This window comes from Panthera uncia, assembly GCF_023721935.1.
Source record: "Panthera uncia isolate 11264 chromosome D3 unlocalized genomic scaffold, Puncia_PCG_1.0 HiC_scaffold_8, whole genome shotgun sequence".
In the NCBI taxonomy this organism is placed as follows: Eukaryota; Metazoa; Chordata; class Mammalia; order Carnivora; family Felidae; genus Panthera; species Panthera uncia.
In genome coordinates this window covers 17,172,339-17,199,131 of record NW_026057586.1, presented here as the reverse complement: position 1 = coordinate 17,199,131, position 26,793 = coordinate 17,172,339, and the positions used below count along the sequence as shown (strand labels likewise).

Below are 26,793 nucleotides of genomic sequence, written 5' to 3'. Positions count from 1 at the left end.
TCAGAAATATTTTTAAATGTTCATCTTCCCATTAGTGACTGTTTCTAGTTTCAGCTCATTCAGTTGCTTAATGACACGCAGGCCTCCCTTGTGTGACTATTTTCACTTCATCAGTGAAGACCATTAAAGCCCAGGGTTGGAATTGCAAAATCAGAGGTAACCTCTCTATGCTATTTAGTTGTGTCTGGTTCACGCTGATTACTAATTATATGAGCATGTGGCATAAGGGAGATTTGCATAATTGATTTTAAATGTCCCTCCCCCACTTTTTAAAGTAAGTCCTTCCAGAATAAGGAATTTTATATACTTCTAAGGGATACAAAATGCAGACGTGGTAATAATAAAACCTTATTTCCTCTTAACCTTTCAGAAGTCCCTGGAACACTTCAAGTATGTATTAGGCCCTGGCACGCAGCATGCAAACATTAGTCACTCAGCGTTGACTGAGTAAATGCTAACTGAATGTATGATATTTCAAGTGAAGATTTAAAATTCTGATGAAAGTCTTTCATAGATGTATATAAAATATTTTAAGGCCAGTCATTAGGAAGGGAAATTGCTTCCATCCTTAATAAAAAGGGAAAGGATGATATCAAGTTTCCTTGGCCTTCTTAGACACTACTAAAATATTTTACATATTTCATAAAGAATTTCATTCTGGTCATTTTCCTCCTAACGATTTCTCTGTTCTGTAATAACTTAACTTTTCATAATCGTTGTGTGCTGAAGAATTGAATGTCCTATAAAAATGACCTGTGGCGGGGCACCCGGGTGGCTCGGTCGGTCGAGCATACGACTTCGGCTCAGGTCATGATCTCACAGTTCGTGGGTTCGAGCCCCACCTCGGACTCTGTGCCGACAGCTCAGAGCCTGGAACCTACTTCGCATTCTGTGTCTCCCTTTCTCTCTGCCCCTCCCCCGCTCTCGTGTGCTCTGTCTCTCTCTCAAAAATAAACTTAAAAAAAATTAACAACAACAAAAAAGACCCGTGGCAACACAAAATCACAAATGCGACATTCCATTCTCTCACCTATCCGACAAAGTGTCAGTTTCTATCATTTTGTTCCAGTGGTTTCAGAAAAGGATCAGTATCCTTCTGTGCCCCTTAGTGTTAATCGTCTTCTCTGTAGCCATAGTTTTGTCAGTTTCTCTGAAGGTATCCCAAGGTACTATTTTTTAGTCTAGTTATAGTTTAATAAAATTAGAAAATACGCAAGATTGTTATTTCTGTGAGAGTTCCAAAGTTTATGTATTAGGTACACAGATAATAGCAAAACTTCGCTGACTCAGATCTTAAGAAGTAATTATCATTCTAATGTGGATTACATGAAAGCTAACCTGCGTTTACCAGAAGTTAGAAATGTAAAGGTGTTTGCTGGAAATATTCAAACTGTCTCAGAAAGGGGCAATAAAGAGTACCCTATTTATTTGCACACAATGCTGCTAGTCACAAACTATTTACTATTACGGGGGCCAGCAGGCTTTCTGTTGGCGTGTAGCAGAAGTTTGAGAGATTAGAATGTTTTAAAACCCGTGTTTTAGGGGCGCTTGGGGTGGCTCAGTCGGTTGAACGTCCGTCCGACTTCGGCTCAGGTCATGATCTCACAGTCTGTGAGTTTGAGTCCCGCATCGGGCTCTGTGCTGATGGCTCAGAGCCTGGAGCCTGCTTCCGATTCTGTGTCTCCCTCTCTCTCTGCCCCTTCCCTGCTCATGCTCTGTCTCTCTCTGTCTCAAAAATAAATAAAAACATTAAAAAAAATTTTTTTAAAAAAAACATGTTTTATAGGAAGAATCTATAAGGAGGGCCCTTGATTAATACTATGTTTTGATTAGTCTGAAATAACATTTTTAAATATTTTGAAATGTTAACTTGCAGCATCATTTCTGTTAACCGAATATGGTGTCTTATTGAAAGAGTCTGATTTTTCTTCGCAAAACATTTTGACATTTAAACTTCGACTCTAAAAGCCGGCAAGTAGTATTTCTCCCAAAGGATGATTGCCTGTAATTTACTGCAGCAGTTTTCAAGATTGAATTGATGTTTTCAGATCCTGAATTAAGAGAGATACATGACACACACAAAAGTTGCTGTGTTCTTCACATCCCACTTGATTTGGGAAATGATCACTTGATGTCTGAGTGAATTTTTTACAGTGGTTTAATAGGGAGAAATACAGTGTTATCCTGAATGATCCTGAGATTCTGTCAAAATGAGATCCGCACAGCTAAAAAAAAATTCATGTTAAAAATTTCATGTTGGGTCAGGAGCACTTCTCTCCAGATCCCGGCTTTGAGTTTGTACTATTTCTGCTCCTTGGCCAATCGTTACCAACCTAAAGTTGCCGCCTCGTCATTGCTGGACTCTTAGAGGGGCCACCACTGACTGGCCCCAAGTCAGTCACCTGTCCTTTGAGAAGCCTGCCTTCTCACTAGAGCAAAAAGATGGAGGGCTGTGATTTCTTTTCTTTTTTTTTTTTTTTTTTTTTTTTTTTGAGAGAGAGAGAGAGAGCAAGCGAGCGGGGAAGGGGCAGAAAAAGAGGGACATGCAGAATCTGAAGGAGGCTCCAGGCTCTGAGCTGTCAGCCCAGAGCCTGACGTGAGGCTTGAACCCATGAACCGTGAGATCATGACCTGAGCCGAAGTCAGACTCTTACCGACTGAGCCACCCGGGTGCCCCAGAGGGCTGTGATTTCTTAAACACTAAAGTACACTTTGTGCTATTTGCCTGAAATACTCAAAACGTTGTGCTGATGCATTTAAACGCGCTGTCTCCTTGACTGAGATGAACCCAGAACTATCCTCCAACCAGTTCGTGTTGGGCGAATTCCCACACGTAACGGCCAGCGAGTGGTCCGTGTCAGACGCGACGGCGGCCGCGTTTTAGTGGGTGGGAGGCCTCTGGCGAGCGCGGGACTGTGGCGGAAGGCGCCAGATACCCATACCGGCTGTCCCGTCTCTCTCTCCCCCTCGCCCCATGCTCCCAGGGATGTGGCCTCCGAGTCGGACAGCAACATCAGGCAGATCAACCAGGAGGCCGCGCACCGACGCTTCCGCTCGCGCAGACACATCAGTGAGGACCTGGAGCCGGAGCCCAGCGAGGGCGGAGACGGCCCAGAGGTAAGACGTCCCCACGCACCCTCTGCCCTCCGCAGCTCCTCCTTCCCGTGGGCTCCACGTGGATTCTGTGTCCTGATATGTTCTCACGGTAAATGCTGTCTAAAAATTCAAGATGGTGGCCTCACAGCCAACTGACGACCGTTGGGATATCAATTTAGGAAGTGCATGGAAAAGTCAAGTTTGATGAATACGTGTACCCGTCTGTTACAGAAGGGACTGACGTTATTTCTAGAACACATTGGAAATCTGAAGATATTTTCACCTTACGGGGGTGTCTGGGTGGCTCAGTCAGTTCGGCGTCTGACTTCCGCTCGGGTCGCGATCTCGCGGTCCGTGAGTTCGAGCCCCGCGTCGGGCTCTGGGCTGACGGCCCGGAGCCTGGAGCCTGTTTCGGATTCTCTGTCTCCCTCTCTCACTGATGCTCCCGGATTCATGCTCTGTCTCTCTCTTTCTCGAGAATAAATAAACGTTAAAAAAAAAAAAAAAAAAAAAAAAAACAGAAGACATTTTCACCTTATTATTTACCTGCCCCCAGACTCTAACTGTATCTTAGTGAGTGGCAATGTGGTTGTCATAGGTGAGCAATTAAATGACGTTCGGGTACCAAATACTTCTACTAAGGAGTTTTGACATCGTGAAAGAGATTTATTGCCGGGAAAATAGGAATTTGGGTGAATTCGGAAACGTTTACTATTTTTCCCCTTAAATGTTTATGGTAAATTACGGGGGGGGGCGGGGGGGGGAGAATTATGAATTGAACAACAAATTAGCAGTTACCAGTTGTGGAGCAATTACTTCTGTGCAGTCTTAACAACTGTGTTTACTTAGTAGAAATCCATTCTGTTTAGACAGTGTTTTATGAAGATCATTCATAAAAATATTGCAGTGATCAACACTGGAAAAGCAAAATCAATGATGCCATAATGAGTTCACTAAAAGTTACTTAATACCACTGTTTAATTACAGCTTATAGCATTTCTGCTGCTCTTACAGTGACTCCTCAGCACTTACAGTAAAAGAAAATCCATGGAAGTCATCCATGAATTTCTGAGAACATTTTTAACCCACCCATGTAGTAACCAGTACTAGAAGTAAGTCACCACTCAGAGAGGTGGTGTTTTAAAGGGGTTAAGACCACAGCCCCTAGAACCAGGCTCCCTTGGATCCACTCCTGACCCTGCCACTTCCTAGCTCTGTTCTCTTTGACAGGTGACTCTCTGTGCCTCGGTTTCCTCACCTGTCAATTAGGGTAGTAGTCACAAGTTCCTCAGGGTTATTAGAAGATTGTGTGCGCCTTAAATACTCAGTAAATGTTAATTATAGTTATCACGGTGGTGTGGTTGTTGGCAAGGTGACGAGAGGATCCCACGCTCCTACCATTTACCCCAGCATCTTGTTCCTTGATAGCCTTGGGAGACCATTTCCGAGGAAGTGAACATCACTGGAGACTCCCTCAGTCTGTCACTGCCCCCTCCGCCGTCCTCTCCAGTGTCCCGGACCAGCCCTCAGGAGCTGTCTGAGGAGCTGAGCAGAAGGCTTCAGATCACTCCAGACTCCAATGGGGAGCAGTTTGGTTCTTTGATCGTAAGTAATGGTCTTGTTTGAATGAGAAGTTGAGCAAATATTTTATCACTTCTTGTCGTTTTAAGAGACTCTTGTATGCAAATAATGACCAAGGTCCTTCCAGCTCCCAGAGAACTGTGACCTTTTCCAAAGTTCCCCCTTCCTCGGGACAGAATTAGTCCAAGCAGGTGAGAATCTTTCTTGATTTGTAAAGAACTCAAGAAGAGTCCATTTCTGTTAATATTACCTTTAACCTTGAATTTCTTTTCCCAGCCAGAGGCTCGTAAATAGTGCCTCCATCACAAAGGTGGTTATTTCACAGGGGGGCCTGGGAGACATCGGGCCTCTTAATTAGTCCTCTTAAGTACCCTGCTGCCCACTTTATCGTTCTCACTTCGCAGATGAAGTTTAAGGGACCCATCCAAGACAGAGTTAGGATGGGAGACGGAAGACGTCCCCTAAGTCCCAGAGTACGAATCCTTAAGAAAGCTCATGCAGCTGAGGCACGGACCTCAGGATAACATTTGAACTTGGGTTCTTAACCATCAGGGAGCCTCTTCCTAGAAAGTTCAGATAGGGCTAAGCCCCAGTGAGAAGCAGCACAGTGAGCATGAAGACCTGCATGTTTGATAACACATCGTGGAAGGGCATGAAAAGTCCATAGAAAAATACCTGCCTGTGAATAGAGTTGAGAACAAATGCAACTCTCCATGTTTCTCAAGAAATTGAACTTAAAGATGTATAACAGTAAATGACAGTGGTCACTGCACTGAAAATGGCATCCTAGAAAAATAGTGATTATTACAACCGTATTGAATGCACGGATAAGAGGACTACATCTGATGTAAAAGCAAGTAAGCACTCACAAGATCGTTACTCTGTCGGTTATGGTGTTTTTACCATTGGCCCGTATTATGTGAGTTGCAGTGATTACTCGGTTAAAGTGGTTTTATATTAAAATTTTGCAAATGTTCTGCAGAAAGAGACAGACCACTGAGATGAAAATCTAATACTAAAAGGGCAGGGAAAAATGCTATATGTGGGATATTTGAATTGGTGAAAACTGTCGCTGTGGAAACAACATAAGCAATGAAGCCGTGTATTGAAAACCAGTGGAATGTCGTAAGCAATGCAAGAACCTAAGCAGATGCACACCTGTAGCCTACCAAGTAAAAACTCCTCGTTTTCTTCAGCATGAGTATTAAGTGAGCATCTCTAGTTCTTTGTATAGGGACCACCTGCATTTAATCACTGAACTTGCACACAATATCTTTAAGATCCAAGTGCAAGAGTCCGTATTATTTTAAGATGGTGTTGCGTCTGATTCAGCTGTTCAGTGAGAATGTCTTGGAAAGAGAACACGAGACTCTTTTTCAGTTTCGCTTGTCAGGATCACCCTGTATTCAAGGACAGTAGCATGAACTTTTACTAAAGAAGGAACCCTTCGTGCTAACCTAACCATTGTGGAAGGGCCTGAATAGGCCCCTGTCGCTGTCACAGAGTCTTTCTTTGACCTTACCCCCTTTTGCTTATCATTAAAGTGAGTACTGAAGTATTAAAAACGAGTACCTACAGACTTATCCCATGGACGAATCTGCTGCCACTTAGATACTTGGCCTTTGTGTGTGTAACCCACTGCCATTCTATGATGGGGTCTCTTGGCTGTTTTTCGAAAAAGATAGACGAATACAAACGAGTGAGAGGAACACAATACATCGCACACTAGATGTTTTAGAGGAACCTCGCTATTTTCCCTCATTCCTGTTCTGTACGACTTCAACTCGATTCAGAAGCTAAAATTGTAACTGACCCTTCGGAAATAGCACAAGACCACATTTGAGTTTTTTGGCCTTAGATTCCAACTGATCCTTTGTCAATAGTAATGTTTAAGAACGATCTATATCAGTATTTTTTCCTCTATTCACATCACACTAGAGATTGCCCCAAGGTTGCATCCCAGAGCAAAACGCAAGACTGCTAGCTTCCTGTTGCCATTTTTTTTACTGTTTTATTTATTTATTTATTTATTTATTTATTTATTGTTTTTATTTATTTTGGAGACAGAGACAGCGCATGAGCGGGGGAGGGGCAGAGAGAGAGGGAGACACAGAATCCGAAGCAGGCTCCAGGCTCCGAGCTGTCAGCACAGAGCCCGACGAGGGGCTCGAACTCACGGACCGTGAGACCATGACCTGAGCTGAAGTTGGATGTTTAACCGGCTGAGCCACCCAGGCGCCCCTTTTAATGTTTATTTTGGAGAGAGAGAGAAAGCATGCGCAGAGTAGGGGCAGAGACAGAAGGGGACAGAGGATCCAAAGTAGGCTCCACACTGACAGAAGAGAGCTCGATGCAGGGCTCCAATCCACGAGCCATGAGGTCATGACCTGAGCCAAAGCAGGGTGCTTAACCAACTGAGCCACCCAGGCGCCCCTCTAGTGCCAGTTTTTTTTATAACATCTATTTATTTTCGAGAGACAGAGAGAAAGCTTGAGCAGGGGAGGGGCAGAGAGAGAGGGAGACACGCAATCTGGAAGCAGGCTTCAGGCTCCGAGCTGTCAGCACCAAGCCCCACGCAGGGCTCGAACTCACGAATCGTGAGATCATGGCCCAGGCCAAAGTCAGAAGCTTAACCGACCGAGCCACCCAGGTGCCACCCCCCTTTTTTTTATTTAAAAAAAATTTTTTTTAATGTTTATTTATTTTTGAGAGAGAGAGAGTCCGTGAGCTGGGAAAGGGCAGAGAGAGAGGGAGACACAGAATCCAAAGTAGTCTCCAGGCTCCGAGCTGTCAGCACAGAGCTTGACACGGGGCTCGAACCCACAAACTGTGAGATCACGACCTGAGCCGAAGTTGGGTGCTTCACCGACTGAGCCACCCGGGCACCCCTACTGCCATTTCTTAAAGAAGCAGTAGAGTGTTACCCTGGCCTTTTGAGTCCCCTGTCCTGTTTTGGCCTCTTTTTCCTACTTTTGCTGTTACTTCCTCCTAAGGACCAGTCAGAATTTCTGTCTGCTGCAAACACTCGTAATGACACATAAGATTACCCACCCGACTGCTTGAGGGATTACTCTCATGGCCCAGAAGAGACGGTGTCTCACCGAATCATCTTCTCACATGAAAGAACACTCAATAGGCTCGCGTGACTTAGTTTTTAAACCAACGAAACTTGTTTCTGGGCCTGTGTTTTCACGACGCTTCGTGTCCTTTCCCCCCTTCAGCAAAGAGAACCGTCCTCAAGGTTGCGGTCCTGCAGCGTGACGGACACCGTTGCCGAGCAAGCTCATCTACCACCGGTAACCCACGCCCCTTGCCAGCCATCCGGTTGGCCCTTGGGGCTTGTGTTTGAAATCATCTGGGCTACTGAGGAAGAGTTTTTCCTGTGTAAATCGGTTCTCTATGCACACGAGAGACCGGATGATTTCCTAGCAAATTGCCCAAGGAGAGTGGATTCCGAATACAAAGAGCTCTATTAGTCTCTGAAATGCTGAAAACTTCATTGCTTTGCTTTTCCACCCAAATTAATACCACTTCTGATGTGCTTACCACTTAATCAAAAGCGTATTAATAATTCGTTTCTTTTTTTTCTTTTAAACTTACTGAGTTCCCAGCACTGTGCTCCAGTCACACAGGAATCCCTTGGAACAGGAAGAACTCTTCCCGGTTTGCAGGGCGTGGTTTTTCTCATCACTAATGGCCTAAGCTCTTAACCCACAAAGCGCCTGTACTTTTCTCTGTTAAACGCAGCTCTGCTGACTACTGAACTGGCTACAGTCTGCTCCCCCCTCTACTGCAGTGTTTAGAACTAGCAGCAAATACGGAAGGATGTCCCGTGTTTCCCAATATGGGACAAAAATAAAAATGAACGTGCAAACTGGAAGGCAGACCAGGACTGCCTCGAGAGACATTTGGCGTTTACGTTACAATTTTTTTTGTAAATCTATTTCTCCTTTTGGAGGAGAAAATGTTTTGTGGTTTTAGTATGTTCAACTTGTCTGACCTTATCCAGTGTGGTTTTTTGTTTTTGTTTTTGTTTTTTTTTTTAGTAATACAAATCCTTGATTATTTTTTTGGCATTAATACTTTTCTATGAAATTAAAGGGAAAAAAGATCGTACTTAGAGTTTTTGCAGTCATGGTATCTACCCTGTCGTGTATATTTTTACTACAAAGGGTATTGTTGCCTGGGTTTTAGTCTTTAATGGTAACAGAACGGGTTCATGAGTACACTGGTTAAGTGAATAATCAACACGGCAGACTCAGTTTGTGGTGCACATAGAATGGGCTGGTTGATCAGAAGCTTGACAAGCGCATGCTTTCTGGGATGGTTTTAGTACAGGCGTCCCCCAAAACCAGAATAATCGGCTGTGATATCCTTGGAGAGGGGATCCGCCTCAATCTGATGATTCCGTGACTTTCCTTGATGAATTAATGGCACTTTCTCTCCCTTTCAAAATCAGTTTCAATTTTATTTGCCCAAAAAGCTCACTTTCCTGGAAACTATTGATTCCTCCCTCTTGCCTTGTACCCTGTAAAGCTGTAAACTCACTGATCACCAGTGGCCTCTTATTCAAATTACGAGTTTGGCAGATTGAAGAATCCGCTAGTTATTTAACAGTAGGGGCAAAACCATGGTGGTTTTCAATTTTTTTCGAATAATACATCTCACGTTTCTGAGGTTGTCAGTTCACTGTTTACCCGAATCATGTTGCAAGCGGAACCTTCTCTGGGTGGGAAGGCGGTTGCGTTTCTCTTTTTCTTCTGGTCATCAGTGAGTGGTTGCTCAGCTTTATTTGAATAGGGTGGATTTCAGGGATTCAGATCCACATCACCTGCCTTACTGGCTGCATCACCAGTGATTCCTGATTCAGGAAGCAGTGGGTGGTCTCCCTAAGTGCATTTCACTGATGTAAATTGTCATTCAACAGCCAAGTGCCCCAGCTAGGAGAGCGCGTTCATCAACTGTCACAGGTGGTGAGGAGCCAACGGTAATGATACCCTTGATCAGACATTCACGACAAAACCGTGGGTTGGTTTTTAACATTGTGCACAATGGTGAATGTACTCTTTTTTCTTTTTTGGGTAAGATCAGCTTCTTTGTGCCGCGGAGCTATACGTGTGAAATTCACTTTCACGTAGTTCAGAGGTACTGGGTGAGACGATTTTTAGTCCCCTGTCGTTTTGTTAGGAATACTGTCAAGGTTCGATTAAGTGCATTTAATTTGACCATTTGGAGTGTGTTTCTGCCATGCTCGTTTCGGCAGCACATATACTAGAATGTATCTCTGTCTTGAGTGTTTGTACTTCTGATAAGCTTTTCTGATTTGTTAGAATGCCCGAGCAAAATAATTTGGTTGGAAGAGAATAGGGAAGCCACAGGAACTACATGCCGTTGTCCCTGTGGATTCCCAGATGTGCGCACAGCCAACCTCTCCCGTCCGCTCCCCGTACCAGATTTTAAACCCTGGGTTAGATTTGTGTATGGTGAGCATGACTCTTGCTCTGCTACAAGGAGCACTATTCACAGGAGTGAACGAGGATTCGTATAATTCAGGGGGAGAGAGAGGAGGGAATATAATGAAGAAATTTAAAATTTAGTTTCTCTAAGCCAAGTATCTGTTACTCTTGCTCATTATTTTAAATAATTTTTAGTATTGATGTTTATGGGTAACTTGAACAGGACTATGTATTTTAATTGCCTGTTTTTTGCATGATCCCAGACAACAGGCTAGCTTATAGTTTATGCTTTGAGCTACTGTGACTCTTGGAAGAATTTTCCTAATTGTGTCACCCTTGTTAGGTTGGTTATAACTGCTTATTACTTGAGAATACCTTTAAAACAATTTTTTTTAATGTTTATTTATTTTTGACAGAGAAAGAGGCAGAGTATGAGCAGGGGAGGGGCAGAGAGAGAGGGAGACACAGAATCTGAAGCAGGCTCCAGGCTCTGAGTTGTCAGCACAGAGCCTGACGCGGGACTCGAACTCACAGACCTTGAGATCGTGACCTGAGCTGAAGTCGGACGCTCAAGCGACTGAGCCACCCAGGCGCCCGAGAATACCTTTAAATACGTACAGAATTGCTGGTTTTCTGCAGGATGTGGACTTAAAAGACCAACTTAAGTTATATTGTTAGAATGTAACGCTCAGCACTGCACACAGGAAAATCAAATGGGCAGTCAGCAAAACCAAGCCCAGTGGAAGCTAGCGAGCTTGCGATTTATGTGAAAGTCATGTGCTAGGTGGCCAGGCTCAGCCTCCAGCAGAATTGCTGCCAGGTGGACAGAACCGTTTCATTAAGTAATTTTAACAGAATCCAGGGCTAATGAGCATTTTCTACCATCCATTTTTGCATTTTATGGGCCATGGGATCTGCCATTAGTGTTGGAGTGTTGTGATAGCTGAGGATAGTTAAGTGGCAGGATGCACCGAATTATGAGAGCACTGGGCTCCATGGTGAGAGGTACCTGGCAGGGCAGAGTGACCCATCTGAACGAGGTCCTGTGGCCCCTGCCACTGCTGTGTTCTTCCTGCCTGTGCCCTCCCCCTCGTCCAGCAGTGAATTAAAAATATGAGTTCGGATTTGTTTTTTTTTAAGGGCTTGAGTAGTAGTCATTCCCAAGTGTTGCACCTACCCTCATGCCTCCCACGTATCTGGTGATCATTCGGCTGCAATAAACCAACTTATCTGATGGCTATTAGAAATTGAGACAGGTTTGAAAGTATCTTTTCCAGTTCCTTCTCTTACCAAGTTTTTCCCCCTTTTACACACCCTCTCCTCGTGCATGCACACACACAACTGGGATCTTCTACACACATCAGTTAGCAACTTGATATTTGTCACTTACGGTCCTTCCTCTGGGACATGGTAATAATTGAATAATATCCAGTGATATGAATGCACCTCAATTTATATAATCTTCCCCTGTTAGTGAACATTCAGCCCCACCCCCACGCCCCACCCTTTGGGCACAATGCACCATGTTGTGTTAACCGTACCTCTTTTTCCATGGTAGTGCTTTTATGAACAAGTGCGTTAATGAACAAGCCCTGATCCTCACCTGTGGAACTACAGCCCTTTGGTTTATGAATACACACTGGCGTATATACACAAATGATACACCCCAGTGTCCCTTTCCAGCTGGCCAAGCAGGAACCCTCCCTGAGATAAAAGGAGGGGGATAGCACAGTCCTTCTGGACTTTTCTGTATATAACGTACCTAAAAATACACTGAGGTAACGGTATAGCAGGGTTTGAGCAAATCTTGGAGAATCTGTGATCGTACGAAACTGTTTGCCATCTTTAAAAGCATATTGAAACTTTTACAGTTTATCCATAATTGAGTTCTTCGTCTTAATGAAATAAATGGAGCCACTGGGAAGCCATCGTTAACTGGCTATTGGGCAATGCCAAAACACAATAGTATTTTCAGATGAAAAGCTGTGAAATTGTTAAATTAAGCTAACAGTTTATAACTTGTCTCTTGATTAATGAACTTGTCTCTTGAGGTCATATGGCATGCACATGTGAACATACACACACACACACACACACACACACACATACATACATACTCTCTCTCTCTCTCTCTCACAACAGAAGTCTGATTTCAGCTCCAGGGCTGGGTCTCTTGCATGATCTGTCTGGAAGAGCTGAGTCCTGCCTCCTCCCCTGCTGCTTGTGGTGAGGGCAGTGCAGTGAGTCACAAATGGACTTGCTGGCACAAGTTGTTCTCCAAGGTCATTTAGAAGGAAATCTATAAAGAAAGAATTTAACAGCACCATCACACATAAATGGAACTAGATGACAGGGCACCGATTCAATTCTCAATGGAAGGTGAAATGAACACGTTAATCAAATTCAGTGTTCTCTCCTGCACTGTGCTCTTCGTTTCCAGAAACCGATTAGTCCCATTAACTGGACCTGTGAAAGGAACCTGGTGCTGGAGGTTCTGCAGCTTTAGAGTTCAGTTCTGAGATTAGCCACAGCACATCCAAGTTCTTCCATGAGTCTCCTCATAAGTAGCCTTTCTGGGGACTCTCTAACTTTAACGCTATTCTGATGGTTTCCAGAGTAGAGCTTTCTGAGTGCCTATCTGATTTCCTCTCCCACAAATTAACTCGGTAGGGAGGAGGAAAGCTGATTCCATTTAGTCTCCCGTTTAACCCTAGCATTTTTGGTCGTCATATAAGCAGCAGGAGGTTAGATTGATAGCACATACTTGGCCAAAAATATGAATTGACCACTTAGGTTCCAATGTGGGTTCTAACTTAGTTCAGCGGAGTCCAGTTTTGGTAGTGCCCCGGGGAAAAGTAGCCGTAGAAATAGCTCTTTTGAATTGGTGCCTCAGGTAGGGAAGGCTGTAGGTGAAGTCATGTGTCTTCAATACTCATGGAAGGATCGAGTCTGCGTGCTGATGTCCCTTTCTCTCTTGTGGTGGCCCCACACCTAGATCCAGAACCCATGTGGTCACAGTCTTGGAATTAACCATTGTAGAGCCTTCAGGACCGAATCTGGAAGAATGCCAAGAAAATAGTTGCTACAGATTTAGCAGAAAGTCCTCTTACAAATACTCTTGCCTTGCTCGGTAAATAACGTTTTGGGAATAAACACTGAGGCAGCTGCTCCGTGGCTCAGGTAGTTTTTCTCTAGAACGTGCCATCAAGCTCATGAAGCAGAATATTCAGCCTCATTCACCGAGGTCCCCAGGTTACGTGGCAGTGTCACCGAGCGTGCTTTTGACCATCCTCTTTGCCAAGGCACAGTGTTGGTAGTGGACGTGAACGATCGGATGCGCACGCGGAGGTATGCTAAGAGATGGGCTAAGATTGACATCCTCACCCCCGTATGCCCCTGGTAAAACACCTGTCGGTCACAAGATCCTAATTAGGGAAGACCGTTCCCAAAAAGAAGAAGCTTCCTTCTGTCACCTCATGAAAGAGATTATTCCTGATGCTTGGCCTCTTGTTTCTTGTACGTTCTCCCAGGAGTCTCGGCAGCCACGATTGGCTTGTTGTCTCTGAGCCCCCGCCCTCAGGGTAGCACCCCTTTCTCAGTTACAGATCTCCTATGCGGCCCCCGTACACACAGGACTTCCTCACCTCAAACGTCCGTCTCCTCCCTCCAGGAGTCACTGAGGCATCCTTGTTGTTCCGATGTGTCTCCACCCAGAGGGCACTTCTCAGACTGCTTCCTACAGACAAAAGTGTCTCCGGAGTCCTTTTGCAATCTAACTTGGACTGTCCAAATACAGTCACTCTGTTGCTGGACATGTCTCTAAACCCAGGATCCATGTGTGCTTCACGCACCCTTTTAAAGTTTATTTTTTTGAGAGAGACAGAGACAGCATGAACAGGAGAGGGGCAGAGAGAGAGGATGCCACACAGGCTCCGCACTGTCAGCACACAGCCCGACGTGGGGCTTGAACTCACGAACCGTGAGATCATGACCTGAGCTGAAACCAAGAGTCGGACACTTAACCGACTGAGCCAGCCAGGAGCCCCCTTGCTCCTTTCAAAGAGAGACCCGCCGTAGGGGAGGACGGGAGCAGACGCTGCCTCGGTTATGGGGACCCTCTGGAATTCTAACCTACATTGCCTGGCCACTTGCTGTCCTGGTCAGTCCTCCTGATTCTATGCCCTGGTGCAAATACAGGCCTCCTAGAGAGGAGACTGTATTCTTTCCCCTGAAAGCTATAGAGGAAGGGCTCTAAGCCGATGAAGAGTTTAGGAATTAGGAGAAGATCACCGTGGCAACTATATGGAGGAAAAAATGTTCAGGACAATCCCTCTGGGTAACATGCGGTTTGACAATAAAATTTAGTAGCTGAAATAGATTGTATATTTCTCTTACGATCACGTTAGCAACAACAACCCTTGACGTTTCAGTCTTCAGGGCTCTACAACTGATGTAGGTAAGATTTTTGGACCTCCTAGCAGCGTGGGGTTCATTTCACAGTAGACTTGAAGCCTTTGGAAATCCGTTGCCTTTTTTCCAGACACTAATGTTTTGGTCAAATTAACTTACTTGGTCTAGAGCAAGGAATTCTCTGGGTGTGTATGACTTTATTAAACTGATCGGAAAGCAAATGCAAGATATTAAATAATAATGATTTCTTACACAAACAGCCATCAGTGGCCTATGCACATACCACGCCGGGCCTACCTTCAGGCTGGGAAGAACGAAAAGATGCTAAGGGACGCACATACTATGTCAATCATAACAATCGAACCACAACCTGGACTCGACCTATCATGCAGGTATGCAGATCGTCCTACAACTTAAAATCACAGGCCACGGGAGCCAAAGTGTACATGAGCTCAGGGTTCCCGATGTGAATGTGTTGTTTTAAAGAACCCGTGTCTGAGAAAATCTTTCCTCCCCCCAAAAAACGTGTTACTCTAAGCATAATACCGCCCCGAAGGAAGAATTCGGTCCTCAGATCAGTCCATCCCTAGATGCGGTTTTAAGCTGTGACATGGAAAGATGTTTTCAAAGTAAGAGCCTATCACAGTATAGCTTCTCTCCCAGCCCCCTTTATTTCTGAGGCTGGTTTTTAGGCTGGGCTAGTGATTCATTTCTATTTCCTTTGGATGTGTTTCCCCATCCCTGCCCCCATTATTATGTGTAATCGTTTCCTCCACACTCGAAGAGGCCAGACCTCTCATTATTGCTGGCTGTGTTGTTGTTTGGGTCCACGCTCCCAATCACGTGCACAGGGGATCCTCCTATGAAGCTAACTTGTTTTTGCCTCCAAAATAGCTCGCAGAAGATGGTGCATCCGGATCCGCCACAAACAGTAACAACCACCTAATCGAGCCTCAGATCCGCCGGCCCCGTAGCCTCAGCTCGCCGACTGTAACCTTATCTGCCCCACTGGAGGTGAGAAGGCTGCCTCGTCTAACCGGGTCGCTCTGTCCCCGGGACTTCTCATTCTCTCTTCTCGCCTCCCTTGGATTTGAGTTTTGCAGCCCCTGTCCCCTCTCTGATCAGCCGTTGTGTCCGTGGTGCAGGGTGTTCTCGTGCGGCCTTACTTCACGCTTCTCTGTTTCGCCTTGGTCCGCGTCCGTGGGCTCCCACCTGATTCCCATTCTCATTCGGCTGCCGCCACGGTCCCTTGTGCTGGAAGCGGGCGCCTCTCTTCCGAACTTGCTCCATTCTTGTTGTGTTTCACTCTTGACTGCATAATAACTCTTTCAAATACCAATGCTTTACATTGCGTTTGAAAACATAGCCGTTGCTTTGATCATTTTCTTTCCTTTCGACCGTAGGGCCTGTCATTGTATGGGCATACGTGTTTCCGATGCACATTCGCGTCCCTAAACCATTGCTGGGCACCTGCTTGTGCTTCTCTCCTGTGTGTGTGAGGTCCGTGCCGTCCCTTAACATCACCAATATCAGAGTGAGAGAAGCCGGAGAGCAAATGTTGGAAGCTCCGAACTTGACTGTGTCGTAGAGATGGCCGTGGGTCCGTCCCCTGGGTTTAGGATGCCGATGACTGGGAGTGGCTGTGATCTCGTCCAAATGGGCTCTCAGCGGGTAGCAGCCATGCAAGGCCGGGTGGCTGTCTCCGTTGGTCCAGGTTTTTCTTTCTGTGCTCTGAAAACTGCCAACCCATTCCGCATTAGACTGTGAGCTCATTAAGAGCAGGGGCATGCGTTTTTTCAGCCTCTGTAAACCTTCCATCCGTCATGTTCAACAGAGAACAAGATTTTGGGTGTGTGCTGAATAGCTGTCCACGGATCTCGGTTATAAGTACTTAACGTTGTGTGTTTAATCAACCAAAAAAAAAAAAAAAAAAACTTGAAAGTTAGAGTGGTTTCAAAGTTAAATGAATGACCGAAGCAGGTTTTTGGAGCTTCTCCCTCGTCCCTCTCCAAAGACGGGCGTTCGTTGATGCCCAGGTACATTTTGACCCCTCCGGGCTAGCTCGTGGTAAGAATTCTAATGCTCGTTATTATTCCTTAGGGTGCCAAGGATTCACCCGTACGTCGGGCTGTGAAAGATACCCTTTCCAATCCACAGTCCCCACAGCCATCACCTTACAACTCCCCTAAACCACAACACAAAGTCACACAGAGCTTCCTGCCACCCGGCTGGGAAATGAGGATAGCACCAAACGGCCGGCCCTTCTTCATTGACCATAACACAAAGACTACAACGTGGGTAAGGCTGCTGCTTTTATTTGGTTCCGTTTTCCTCCCGAGGTCTGGTATGGACTCCTGGGTTTCCTTCCTCGGTGTCCGTAGTTCTCGCAGAGAAATCTCTCACTGAGCCCGACAGTTTGCCGTAGTTGGGGAAAAGGGTCGTGCCCCCCAGTGCCAGCGATTTGATGTTACTGCCTCACTTCTCGCGATGCTGTCCTTGTATCAGGTATCCTAATCTCTTTCTAAGCATGCTAATCATTTTTCTTCCATCAGTTTCTTTTTGCATTTTTAGGGCCATGATCATCTTCATTTGGTTTGTCCTTTTAAGTTTGTACCGTCCTCATCGGGTCGGTGTTTCACACTTCTGTGCTGCGTTTTCTGTCCTTTAATTATGGGTCAAGAGATGCGCTGAGGAGTTTGGCTGTAAATCTGATGGCCCCTCCTTGTGAGCATCTTGTCAAAATTGATTGTTCTCATCCTGTTCCCCTTCCACGTGCCCCTGAATCCCCCAGGAGAAAGACTCCATGTGAGCATGACGAGATTAATCAGAGGTGCCTGTGTAGAACTTTCCGTGCCTCTGTCATTTCTTCATTTCTTCGGCTGAATTCGCGGTGCCTTATTTAACACCACACGTAGTCCTTTTAGAAGTGAGCGGTTTGTTTCTATCATGTGATCTCTGGACCTATGAGGAAACCAAACTTGGTATTGTTGTTTCTATTTCTGATGCTGCGGGAGGTTTGCCCTCTTCCTGTCCCTATCCCTCTCTCACTCTCTGGATACAGAGCTTAACTCTGACCTCTGTCATCCATGCTTAGAACTGACGTTATGTGAAAGCCGGTTGAGTTTGGGTGGTTGTTAGCGTGGGCTAACAGTGAACGCACGCTTTAAAATCCCCATTTCTAGAGAAGACCCTTAGTGTAGTATAGTCAGTAGAGCAGTAAACATTGTGTTAAGAAAAACACCTGAACCAAAGTGACCTGGATTGTCACTCACACTTTGCCCACAGTGTATGTTAACTTAGTCCCTAGAGGGCTCACCCTCTAAAATCCAGTGGATCGTGAGGCAGCATGTCTCCACGAGGACATTCTCTGCACGGGGGGCAGGAACGTGCCTTTTATTGCCGGGCATCTAGCGTCCGTGGCTCCTGTCACTGAAAAGCCTGAAGCCACTATTCCTCCCCGTCCCCCTGCCGGGGGGGTGGGGGGGTAACCAGAAATGCTCCCCACACATTCTCAAGACTCCTTAGTGAGAACCACTCTAAAAGTTCTTCCTCTTTGGAGGTACAGGAGTGGCCTGCCTGGGGAATCTGTCATTTAGATCTGGTGACATTCATGTAGTAAGCTCCTGATCCCTGCTGAGGCATCTGCTAGCGTGTTGCTTTGTTTGACTTGCCTCTTAGCCTGAAGGTGATAGTACAGGTTGGGGGGGGGGGGGGGCACATTGAGAGTGAACAATGGGCACCTGTTTGGTGCCCAAATAGACACAATAGAGACTGGGTATTAGGTCTTTGCCCTCGTGGACACAGAACCTTCGGCTTTCCTGCCGGTGATCTACTCACTCCAGCACCGCTGGGCTTTCCAGCCCTCGGCCAGCCAGGGGAGCTCCAGAAATAGGGGTAAATATTGTCGCAGTAGATGGATTAGTGTATGGAGCCGCTGTGGCTTGCCAGCATAAGCTGTGATTTGAGTCATTTGAACTAGCTTAGCAGCCCAGCCTCCTAACCTTTTCAGTCTCTCACGCCACAACTGCACTGTGACTGCCGCTGGACAGCTCTTATTTTAAATAGCACTTGGCTTTATTTATTGCCCGCATCGGTGCTGAATGAAACCCAGTTTGAATTTCCAGTTGCCCCCTTCGACCCAAGATACTTGGTGTTCACTGATGGCACCGATTTAAAATTTTAATGCGTTGAAACAGTATTTTGTCGCTGCTGTCGCTGTAGAAAACCCTGAAGGTAGCAACTGGGAATTCCACAAGTTACTACCCTTCCTCCCTACAGTCAGACACCCCGGCACACGGCTGCCTACCCCCCCCCCCCCAAACAAAGGCCTGTATACAATGTTCTGTGTGGAAGCCACTCTCCCCATTGCTGGTTTATTATGATAAAAGATGGAGGGAAGGGGAAAGATAATTTTCAGCTTAGAATCTGTTTGGAGTTGGCGTGGGGTTGGCTTTGTTTGTTTTTAAAGAGAACAGCGTAGCTATTCGTAGAATGTGAACACTACAATGGAAACAGGAAGAGAAACTGGTAGGTCAGGTTGAGAATAATGAAGATACCACTTCTGCCCCCATCAGCCTGTGTGCACTTGATTCCCGCATTAACCAGCAACATGAAAAGACACAGGCCAGTATTTCCCTTGTATGCATCGATAGGGGAAAATTCCCTTTGAAGTCTATTTATAAAACACAGCCTTCACAAACACAACTAATGCAGGCAGCCTGCCAGCGGTCTGTCTAGGATGAAGTCAGGCCACATCCAGTGAGCATCAGTCTGTTTCTACCTGGGTCAGCAGGGCCAGGGACGCATGCGGGAGGCCACCAAGTGCCCGAGGGGAGATTACGAGAGGACTTCACTTGCTCATTCTTCTGCTAAGGAAGCAGCCAGAAGCATGTATGTAAGAGTGTATCTCTGCCTTTTACAGGACAAAGCGTTGGCTTATTTTTGTAGCAAGCAAGAATGTACCTTAATGAAGTTGCCGGTTTGTTTTCTACCCAGGTCCAAACTAATAAGACTCAGCGTAGCCTAGGCATGGTTGCTGACCTCTTCCAGGAAGGAAAAAAAACCACAGCTGGTTTTTGAACCAGCCAGCGTCCCCAGATTTTATAAGTTTCTAAATAATTCTGCTAGGAAACCGCCCCCCCCCCGCCCCTTTTTTAAAATGATGGTCTTCGCCTTCTGTTTAAAAACTCTTCCAACTGTATTGAGGGAAGGAGTTGTGAAATAGTGAAATAATGTGCTTTCCTGTGCCTGGGGACAGGGAGAAACTACCCAGTGGGGTTTGCGTATTTTATTCATTTATTTTCGTTTTTATTTCTTCCATTTGAAACCGCATTCTTACTGTCCTCCCTAAAGTTGTCACAGTCTCGCGAGGCCTTGGCTGCTGTTACCTGCCCCATTACCTTGGGGAGCCTACCTCCTTGTTGAGGGGACGTGCTGGGAGGATGGGCTCAATAGTGCCCTCTAGATTTAGCCCTGAGAGCCTGGTGGAAGGCAGCGACTGCTGCCGTCATTCTGACTTGTGATGGTGTAATGAAATAATGTGACCCCGAGGGCCTCTAACCCTCCCATTCTACTGAGTCTGGGTTTCCATGCAAGGCCATTTCAGCAGACCTGTGAGATTGAGTTTTATACTTCATGCTCCTTGCCCCCATCCCCTGGCACTTTTCTGTCATTTCAGCCTCTTCTTTCTGTTTGTGTGTGCTTTAAATCACCAGCTTTTTACCGATTGTCTTTCACAGTAGCCTGTGTGTGTGTGTGTGTGTGTGTGTGTGTGTGTGTGTGTGTGTGTGATTCCAAGGCACGGCCAGTCTTGTGTACGGTGTCCAGAAGCTAGCATAGTCAGTGGCGTGGGGGGGGGGGGGGGGGGGGGGCGCGGGGGGGGGGGGGGCCGGGGGCCCTGTGGTTGTGAGCTATCCCTGAGCGGGTGGCTTTTGTGGAGCTTAGAGCTCCAAGTTTCAGCCTATCACAAATATTTACCCAAATTATCAGTTAATTGGACCTTATAAATCCAAACTCTTAGTGTATTCATTTGTCCTGTATGTGTCCCAGTACACAAGGGAATATTGGGCCTGTTTCATGCCCCTGATTCCCCTTTAAAAAAGGATATCCGTAAGGTTCAGGGTCCATAGCCATCATAAACCGCTAACATGATTTACTTCTTCAGTTCGTAGTAGTGTGCTATAGTTAATAGAAAGCAAAGGTTGGCTTTAGTTTTCGATTTGGGGTTTGTTTTTTTGTAGATTTTGCCAGTTAAAAAATCTATCTATAACTTTGTTACAATCCAGATACTAACAGTTTATATTGTTGACTTGGGACTTTTTTTTAACAGCGTGCTCGAGGTATAATTCACATGTCATACAGTTCACCTGTTTAAAATACACAGTCAAGTGGTTTTTAGACCATTGAACAATCATGTGCGACCATTCCCATAATCCATTTTTAGAACATTTTCATACCCATTATCAGTCACAAAGAGTTTTATTATTTTCCAAGATTTATACCGATTATTTCATTTTCTTGTTGACTTAGGAAAATGCTGAGGCAGAAAACCTTTTAGTACTTTGACAGCAACAAAGGTTTTAATGTAATTGAAATTGGTTTTTGGGTGTTTTGTTTTGTTTTCAATCTCAGGCTTACTTGGTTGACAATGTCCTATTCTGAGTCTTATTTGTTTTCTAATCTTTGGAGTTGAAAATAGGAATTCTCAGCGTTCCATCGCATTTTTGTTGAGTCTGTGTAAGTGAGAGGCAGCTCCCAGACTCTGGGTCGGAGCCTTCGGGCATGCTCTCATTGTCTTGCTCAGTTTCCTCATCTGAAGCAACAGAGATCCTGTGCCCAGCTCGTAGCAGGGTAGTTGCAAGATGATCCATCTGCCTGTTCTTTCTGAGTTAGAAAGCACGACCCAAGATGTCAGGGTACATATATTTCTCTTTCGTGGGTTCTTTGTAGTATCTTATGAGCCATACCCCTTAAGAAAAATCTTTGGCAAACTTTTGAATATTAGGACGTAAATGGGAGTCTAATTTGCAGAGTTTGATCAGGACTCTCAGGAAAGTTCTCTAGTAGGGATATGGAAGTTTTTGTGATGAGGCCATCTACGTATGGGCAAAACATGACTCGACCGTCAGCCCAGATTCAGATTCTCTGCTCTAGATCAAGGAGTTAGAAGGGCGGGCAGCAGGAAACCCAGGCACCGTTGGAAAGGCTGGCTGCCCTCACACAGAGCTCAAGACCCGAGAGATTTTCAAACCACTGTCCCTATTCCTTCTGCAGAGTAGAGCCTCACGTTCACTGGCGCCCTCCATTCTGGTTTCCATGGTAACATCGCTGCGGGGACTTTTCCTCTTCACCTGCTCGAGGTCTCAGGGAAAATGCTTAACCTTTTGTTTAAATCTTCTCACCATCCTGCTTTCACCAAGGACAAGAAGAGTAAAATCTTTCTTGCGAGTTGGTCAGCCAGCCTCCCTACACCAAGAAAGGTCCTCCCCTCCCCCATGCAGGCAAGAGTGCAGATCCCTGCACGCGCAGCCTGGTTGCCTTGGAACACACAGCTCCAGAAGGGGAGGAACCAGTGAGTGCACACACAGAACCACTCTTAACGTCTTCTGCCTTGTCCATTTTTTTTGCAGGAAGATCCACGCCTGAAATTTCCAGTTCATATGCGGTCAAAGGCCTCTTTAAACCCCAATGACCTTGGCCCTCTTCCTGTGAGTACACTGGAGACGCGTGGACAAGTCCGAAAATGTGTATCCGTTCATCTGCCCGGTGTTGATGGGGAGCCCCTGTGGGCCTTCCCTTTGTCCAGGCTTTTGGGGTCCCGCTGGTCTGTAGTTTCTTAATAGGAATGGGTGAATGGCTGAATTCTGATAGTACATACAGTTTATGCCCAGTACTTGTGAAAGAGGTTTCTGTATTATTAGCAGCTAGTAGAAAGTAGACTCGGTAACTAGGATGTAAGGGACATTCTCTACACGTGACAGTTTGAGCAGTGCGCATTTAGTCTGTAACTCAGCAACCACTGAGTTCTGTCCTTACTGCGAATTTAGCCACTGGGATGGACACATTAAAAACAGTGGGAGAAAAAGGCCTAAGTAATCACAGACCGTTTCTGTAAGTCATTTAGCCTGCGGTCCCTGTTTTTCTTATTTTTCTTCCTTGTTGAGGACTGTTTTATAAATTTAACTTTTTATCAGTTTATTCTCTTTGGGGGCCCAAGTTGGAGTTGAGCTGTTTGGGTTTTGCACGAAACTTGCGCCATACGTCCTTTTCAGCCCTCCCCAAGTCCAAAAGCTTTACAAGGGCAGGAAGGTGGGCAGGGGCGGACAAGGACTTGAGACGCTTTTAGAATGAGGGTGCTGGGAGTTCTTTGATGGTGATCTTCCAAACACAAGAACTTTTCTGTTGTCCCGGTGTGTGGTATGTTATGGCACAACTTGAATCTAGAAAAGTTAGCTCAGTCTTTACTCAGCAGGTTTTATACAAGTATCCCTCACTCTCTCCGAATCTGTTTGGCTCCTGGGTTTAGATGGAAAGAACCCAGAGAGTGCCGGAGACAGCTAAGACGTGAAAGGCAACGTGTTGTCCTGATCTGTTGGACTCCTGAGTTTCCGATAGCAAGTAGGCACAGTTGAGACAATGAGGGCACACCAGCCTTACCTTGGAAAAAATACCCAAATCCATTTAGTTCCTGAGTCCAAATAGAGCCCACACCAGAGAATCTCCGTATGAGGGCTTTCAGCCACCTGGTGACAGGGCTAAAGCATCTCTCTGACATTTTTAAATTAACCTTCCTCCTCCCTTCAGTCCTCAGTAAATATTCATTTAATTAAATGAGCTTATTCAATCCTAAACTCGACTGTTGCATGGAATGCTGAAGTTTCCCTTTGAGGCTTTTGAAATATGAACCCCTGTTTCCTGTTCATCATGCAGTGAGTGAAGGTTTCTAAGACTAGTGAACATGTGGTCAAGAGTTAACTTGAAATGTTTGTAGTTTATTTATAACCTAAAACTGCACCCCTATAAGAGAAGAATAAAAAGTGTGTCCTAGAGTGTTTAAATGTAGCCATTGATTTTTGGAACTGTTAGCTAATGTTTGGATTCTCTCTCTCTCCCTCCCTCCCCCCCCCCCCCCCCCCCCACCTTCTCCCCTTCTAATACCAGCCTGGTTGGGAAGAAAGAATTCACTTGGATGGCCGAACGTTTTATATTGACCATAGTAAGTAGGCTCTTTTATAGACACATAGGCATTGCAGGTAAAGGGATGGGGGGGCAGGGAGTCATTCAAATATTATAGTGAAAGGTTTGTCATTTCACTCTTTGTCTAGGCAGCCAGGTGTTATGTGGAGAGAATGATCCCAGAGAATCAGTGCCCTTGTACGGTACTGTGCATTCATCTAAGTTTGCTTTAAACTAGCCCATCAGGCTTTCACCCGATTTGATCTTGTGGCCTATTAACTTTTTTTTTTTTATTAAAAAAATTGGGGGGGTAGATAACCCCTTGATTTCTGCGCTTTTAATAAATACACTCTAGTAATAGAAAATAAGCTTTTAGAAGTCATGATTGAGTCGAAAATCTGTGTGAGCAGTGCTTGAAGCAGCATGTTAAGTTTCTTAAACACTGCTTTCAAAGGTCTTACGGCAAGAAGCCCATTCTGACTTATTTTCTATTCATGGCATGCTTCTTTGCACCCAACGCACTAATACATACACAGTTCGTATCTTGAAATGATAGCGTATTTGCTCCATCACCTGTGAATAAATGCGTGGTTTCTCATTTCAACTAAAAGTTAAACTAATAAAGGTTTTGCTTTTAGGCAGTGGGTTTTTTGTTTTTGTTGTCGTTGTTGTTGTTGTTGTTGTTGTTGTTGTTGTTTTGAAGTGACATGTTCTCCAGGGGAGCATATATGTTTTTGCGTATCCCTTAAAACTTCTGAAAAATACGTATTTAAAAGAAGTTTTCAATTATATTTACAAATGTGTGCATTTGGATTCTGATCTTTATTTTCATTTGGTTCATGAACCACAAGTCTACGCCGGGTTTCTCTAGCCTCACGTTCTCTTAACTAACCCAAACTACACTGATGAGCCACTGGTGGGAAATCTGGCCACAAGGACTCCTCGTGGATGGGGAGTGCCACTGTCTCCTAGGTCTTGTGCCTCTTCTGGGGGTTACTGAATGAGTGTCCTGTACACTTTCACTTTGAGGCACAGGAACTGAATAAACAAAGCAAGAACCCCAGCGGCTCACAATCACACCAAAAGTGGAAGTCTTAAATGGATCAGGGGGCGGGCTGCCCTTTTAACCCTTTGGTAAAAATCGGGTATCTCAAGGGTACGTAGGCTTAGTTTTGTCTTTGACCAGTAAAAGTATCCAGGGTTTGCCTGCTTTCCAGAATTTTACAGTGAGCGTAAATTGCTACCATAACTGCTTTAACCTTTTTTCTCTAATATGCTTTTTATAATTCTACTTACTCATCACATACATGATTTGTTAAAATAAGGAAGGGGCCAAACCTCTTTTTCCCACCAAAACCAGAAAATAATTTCTCTTTTAGTTTTTATGCATTTCAGTTTCAGTTTTCAAAGGTAGGTACGAATAATAACGATCTTTCTCTTCAAATAAGGCCTTAACCAGTAACACAGCCTCGGTCTGCTACGCACAGAACATTTCACACAACCTTGTGGCCACGTTCTAGCTGGTGATCTGATGTTCAGGTCAACCTGAGAAGAATTTTGTAAACGCTCTTAATGCAAGGGCCCCCAAACCAGAAAAATGTTACCACAGAGGGCCATCCTAGTGGACGTTAGAAGCAATAAAGATCACAGGCTGTTTTTCTAGTGGTGTGCATAGTCCTACCATAGTATGTAGTAGATGCTTGATAAATGGTGACATGACGTTAATTCGTGGAGGGTCAGTGGTGAAGACATGGGGAAGTTGATGTCCTTGGTCAGCAGGTGGAGAGAACTTGCCTTAGAGAAGCAGCTGTGCCTCCAGCCCGAGGCTTGACACCCTTCTGTTTGCCGGGAGGCAGAAAAGGGTGGTTTTGCTGCATGCTTTGGCAGTTCCTTACTCCTAATGGGTCCGCCGGTCCCTCCAGACGCACAGCTCCCTCGCTCCACATTCCTCTTGCCAGGACAGCTTGCAGGAGGCTTCCCTTTGCTCCTGGGGATGGTGTAGGCCTGGCACAGAGCCTGGTTGATCTAAGCTACAAAAAGAGGTGCTCCTTGTGGTGCTTTACCTTCAGACGAAAGTTTGCCCTGCCTCGACCATACAGAAAAGTTCTCCAAACCAGATACTAAGAGTGGAAATTAGGCGAGCAGAAGCTATGTTTACGATCACCTCATTTGCTGTAGATGCAACATTGCTGCCATTTCTCCCTGGTTTGTCAAGGTTTGCTCAGTCACAGGCTATAAAGTAGGGTACATATCCATTAAAATAAATCCGTCTGCTTTTTCACCAAAATGCAGTCTGTGAAAAGTGCAGGAACACCTGTCTTTTTAAGCAGCTTTCTCAGGCCAGCAGGGGTACTCCAAAATGCATTTAATCACCTTGTAGGTGCCGTTTAGGAATGTATCACCTTCCAAATGAGCCTCTCCTTCTAAGCAGTTTTCTCCTATCTGATTTCTTTTTTTTTTTTTAATTTTTTTTTTTTTAACATTTATTTATTTTTGAGACAGAGAGAGACAGAGCATGAACAGGGGAGGGGCAGAGAGAGAGGGAGACACAGAATCTGAAACAGGCTCCAGCCTGAGCTGTCAGCACAGCTTGAATCTAGAGCACAGCGCAGAGCCCGACTGAGCTCTTAGCACAGAGCCCAACGCGGGGCTCGAACTCACGGACCTCGAGATCATGCCCTGAGCCGAAGTCGGCCGCTTAACCGACTGAGCCACCCAGGCGCCCCGTCTCCTATCTGATTTCTAACAAAGTTCACCTCATTTTGCTGTCCTGCGTGCAGGACAGGAACCAGGTCATCCGTACGTGTAGCATTTTACACGTGCACACAGCCTGTGAGAGATTCACAGTCCTCTTACCTTCCATCGTGATCAGGACGTGTGACTGTGCATGAATGACAAAGAACCGCAGTAGACTTGTCTTTTGAGTAACGAGGCTATTTATTTTCTGCTTCATAAAACTCTTTTAAGAAGTCACACATTTCTAAGATTAAAAATACTCAGCCATCTTAAAGAGGTAGTTTCAGGGGGCGCCTGGGTGGCGCAGTCGGTTAAGCGTCCGACTTCAGCCAGGTCACGA

At 45.4% G+C, this 26,793-nt stretch overlaps 1 protein-coding gene across 6 annotated transcripts in view; it reads left to right on the top strand.

The window, feature by feature from the left end:
* The window catches only part of NEDD4L (NEDD4 like E3 ubiquitin protein ligase), a 341,033-nt gene that overhangs the window by 272,139 nt on the left and 42,101 nt on the right, over window positions 1–26,793 (top strand). For 4 of the 6 annotated variants that reach the window (XM_049620272.1, XM_049620270.1, XM_049620275.1 and 1 more), the window contains 9 exons: window positions 2,985–3,117; window positions 4,525–4,701; window positions 7,899–7,973; window positions 9,605–9,664; window positions 14,804–14,935; window positions 15,438–15,557; window positions 16,644–16,841; window positions 22,172–22,249; window positions 23,703–23,757. In XM_049620272.1, coding sequence (XP_049476229.1) covers window positions 2,985–3,117; window positions 4,525–4,701; window positions 7,899–7,973; window positions 9,605–9,664; window positions 14,804–14,935; window positions 15,438–15,557; window positions 16,644–16,841; window positions 22,172–22,249; window positions 23,703–23,757 — 1,028 coding nt within the window. The remainder of the gene's footprint in view (window positions 1–2,984; window positions 3,118–4,524; window positions 4,702–7,898; window positions 7,974–9,604; window positions 9,665–14,803; window positions 14,936–15,437; window positions 15,558–16,643; window positions 16,842–22,171; window positions 22,250–23,702; window positions 23,758–26,793) is intronic. The other 2 variants (XM_049620273.1, XM_049620271.1) reach the window with 1 other exon arrangement.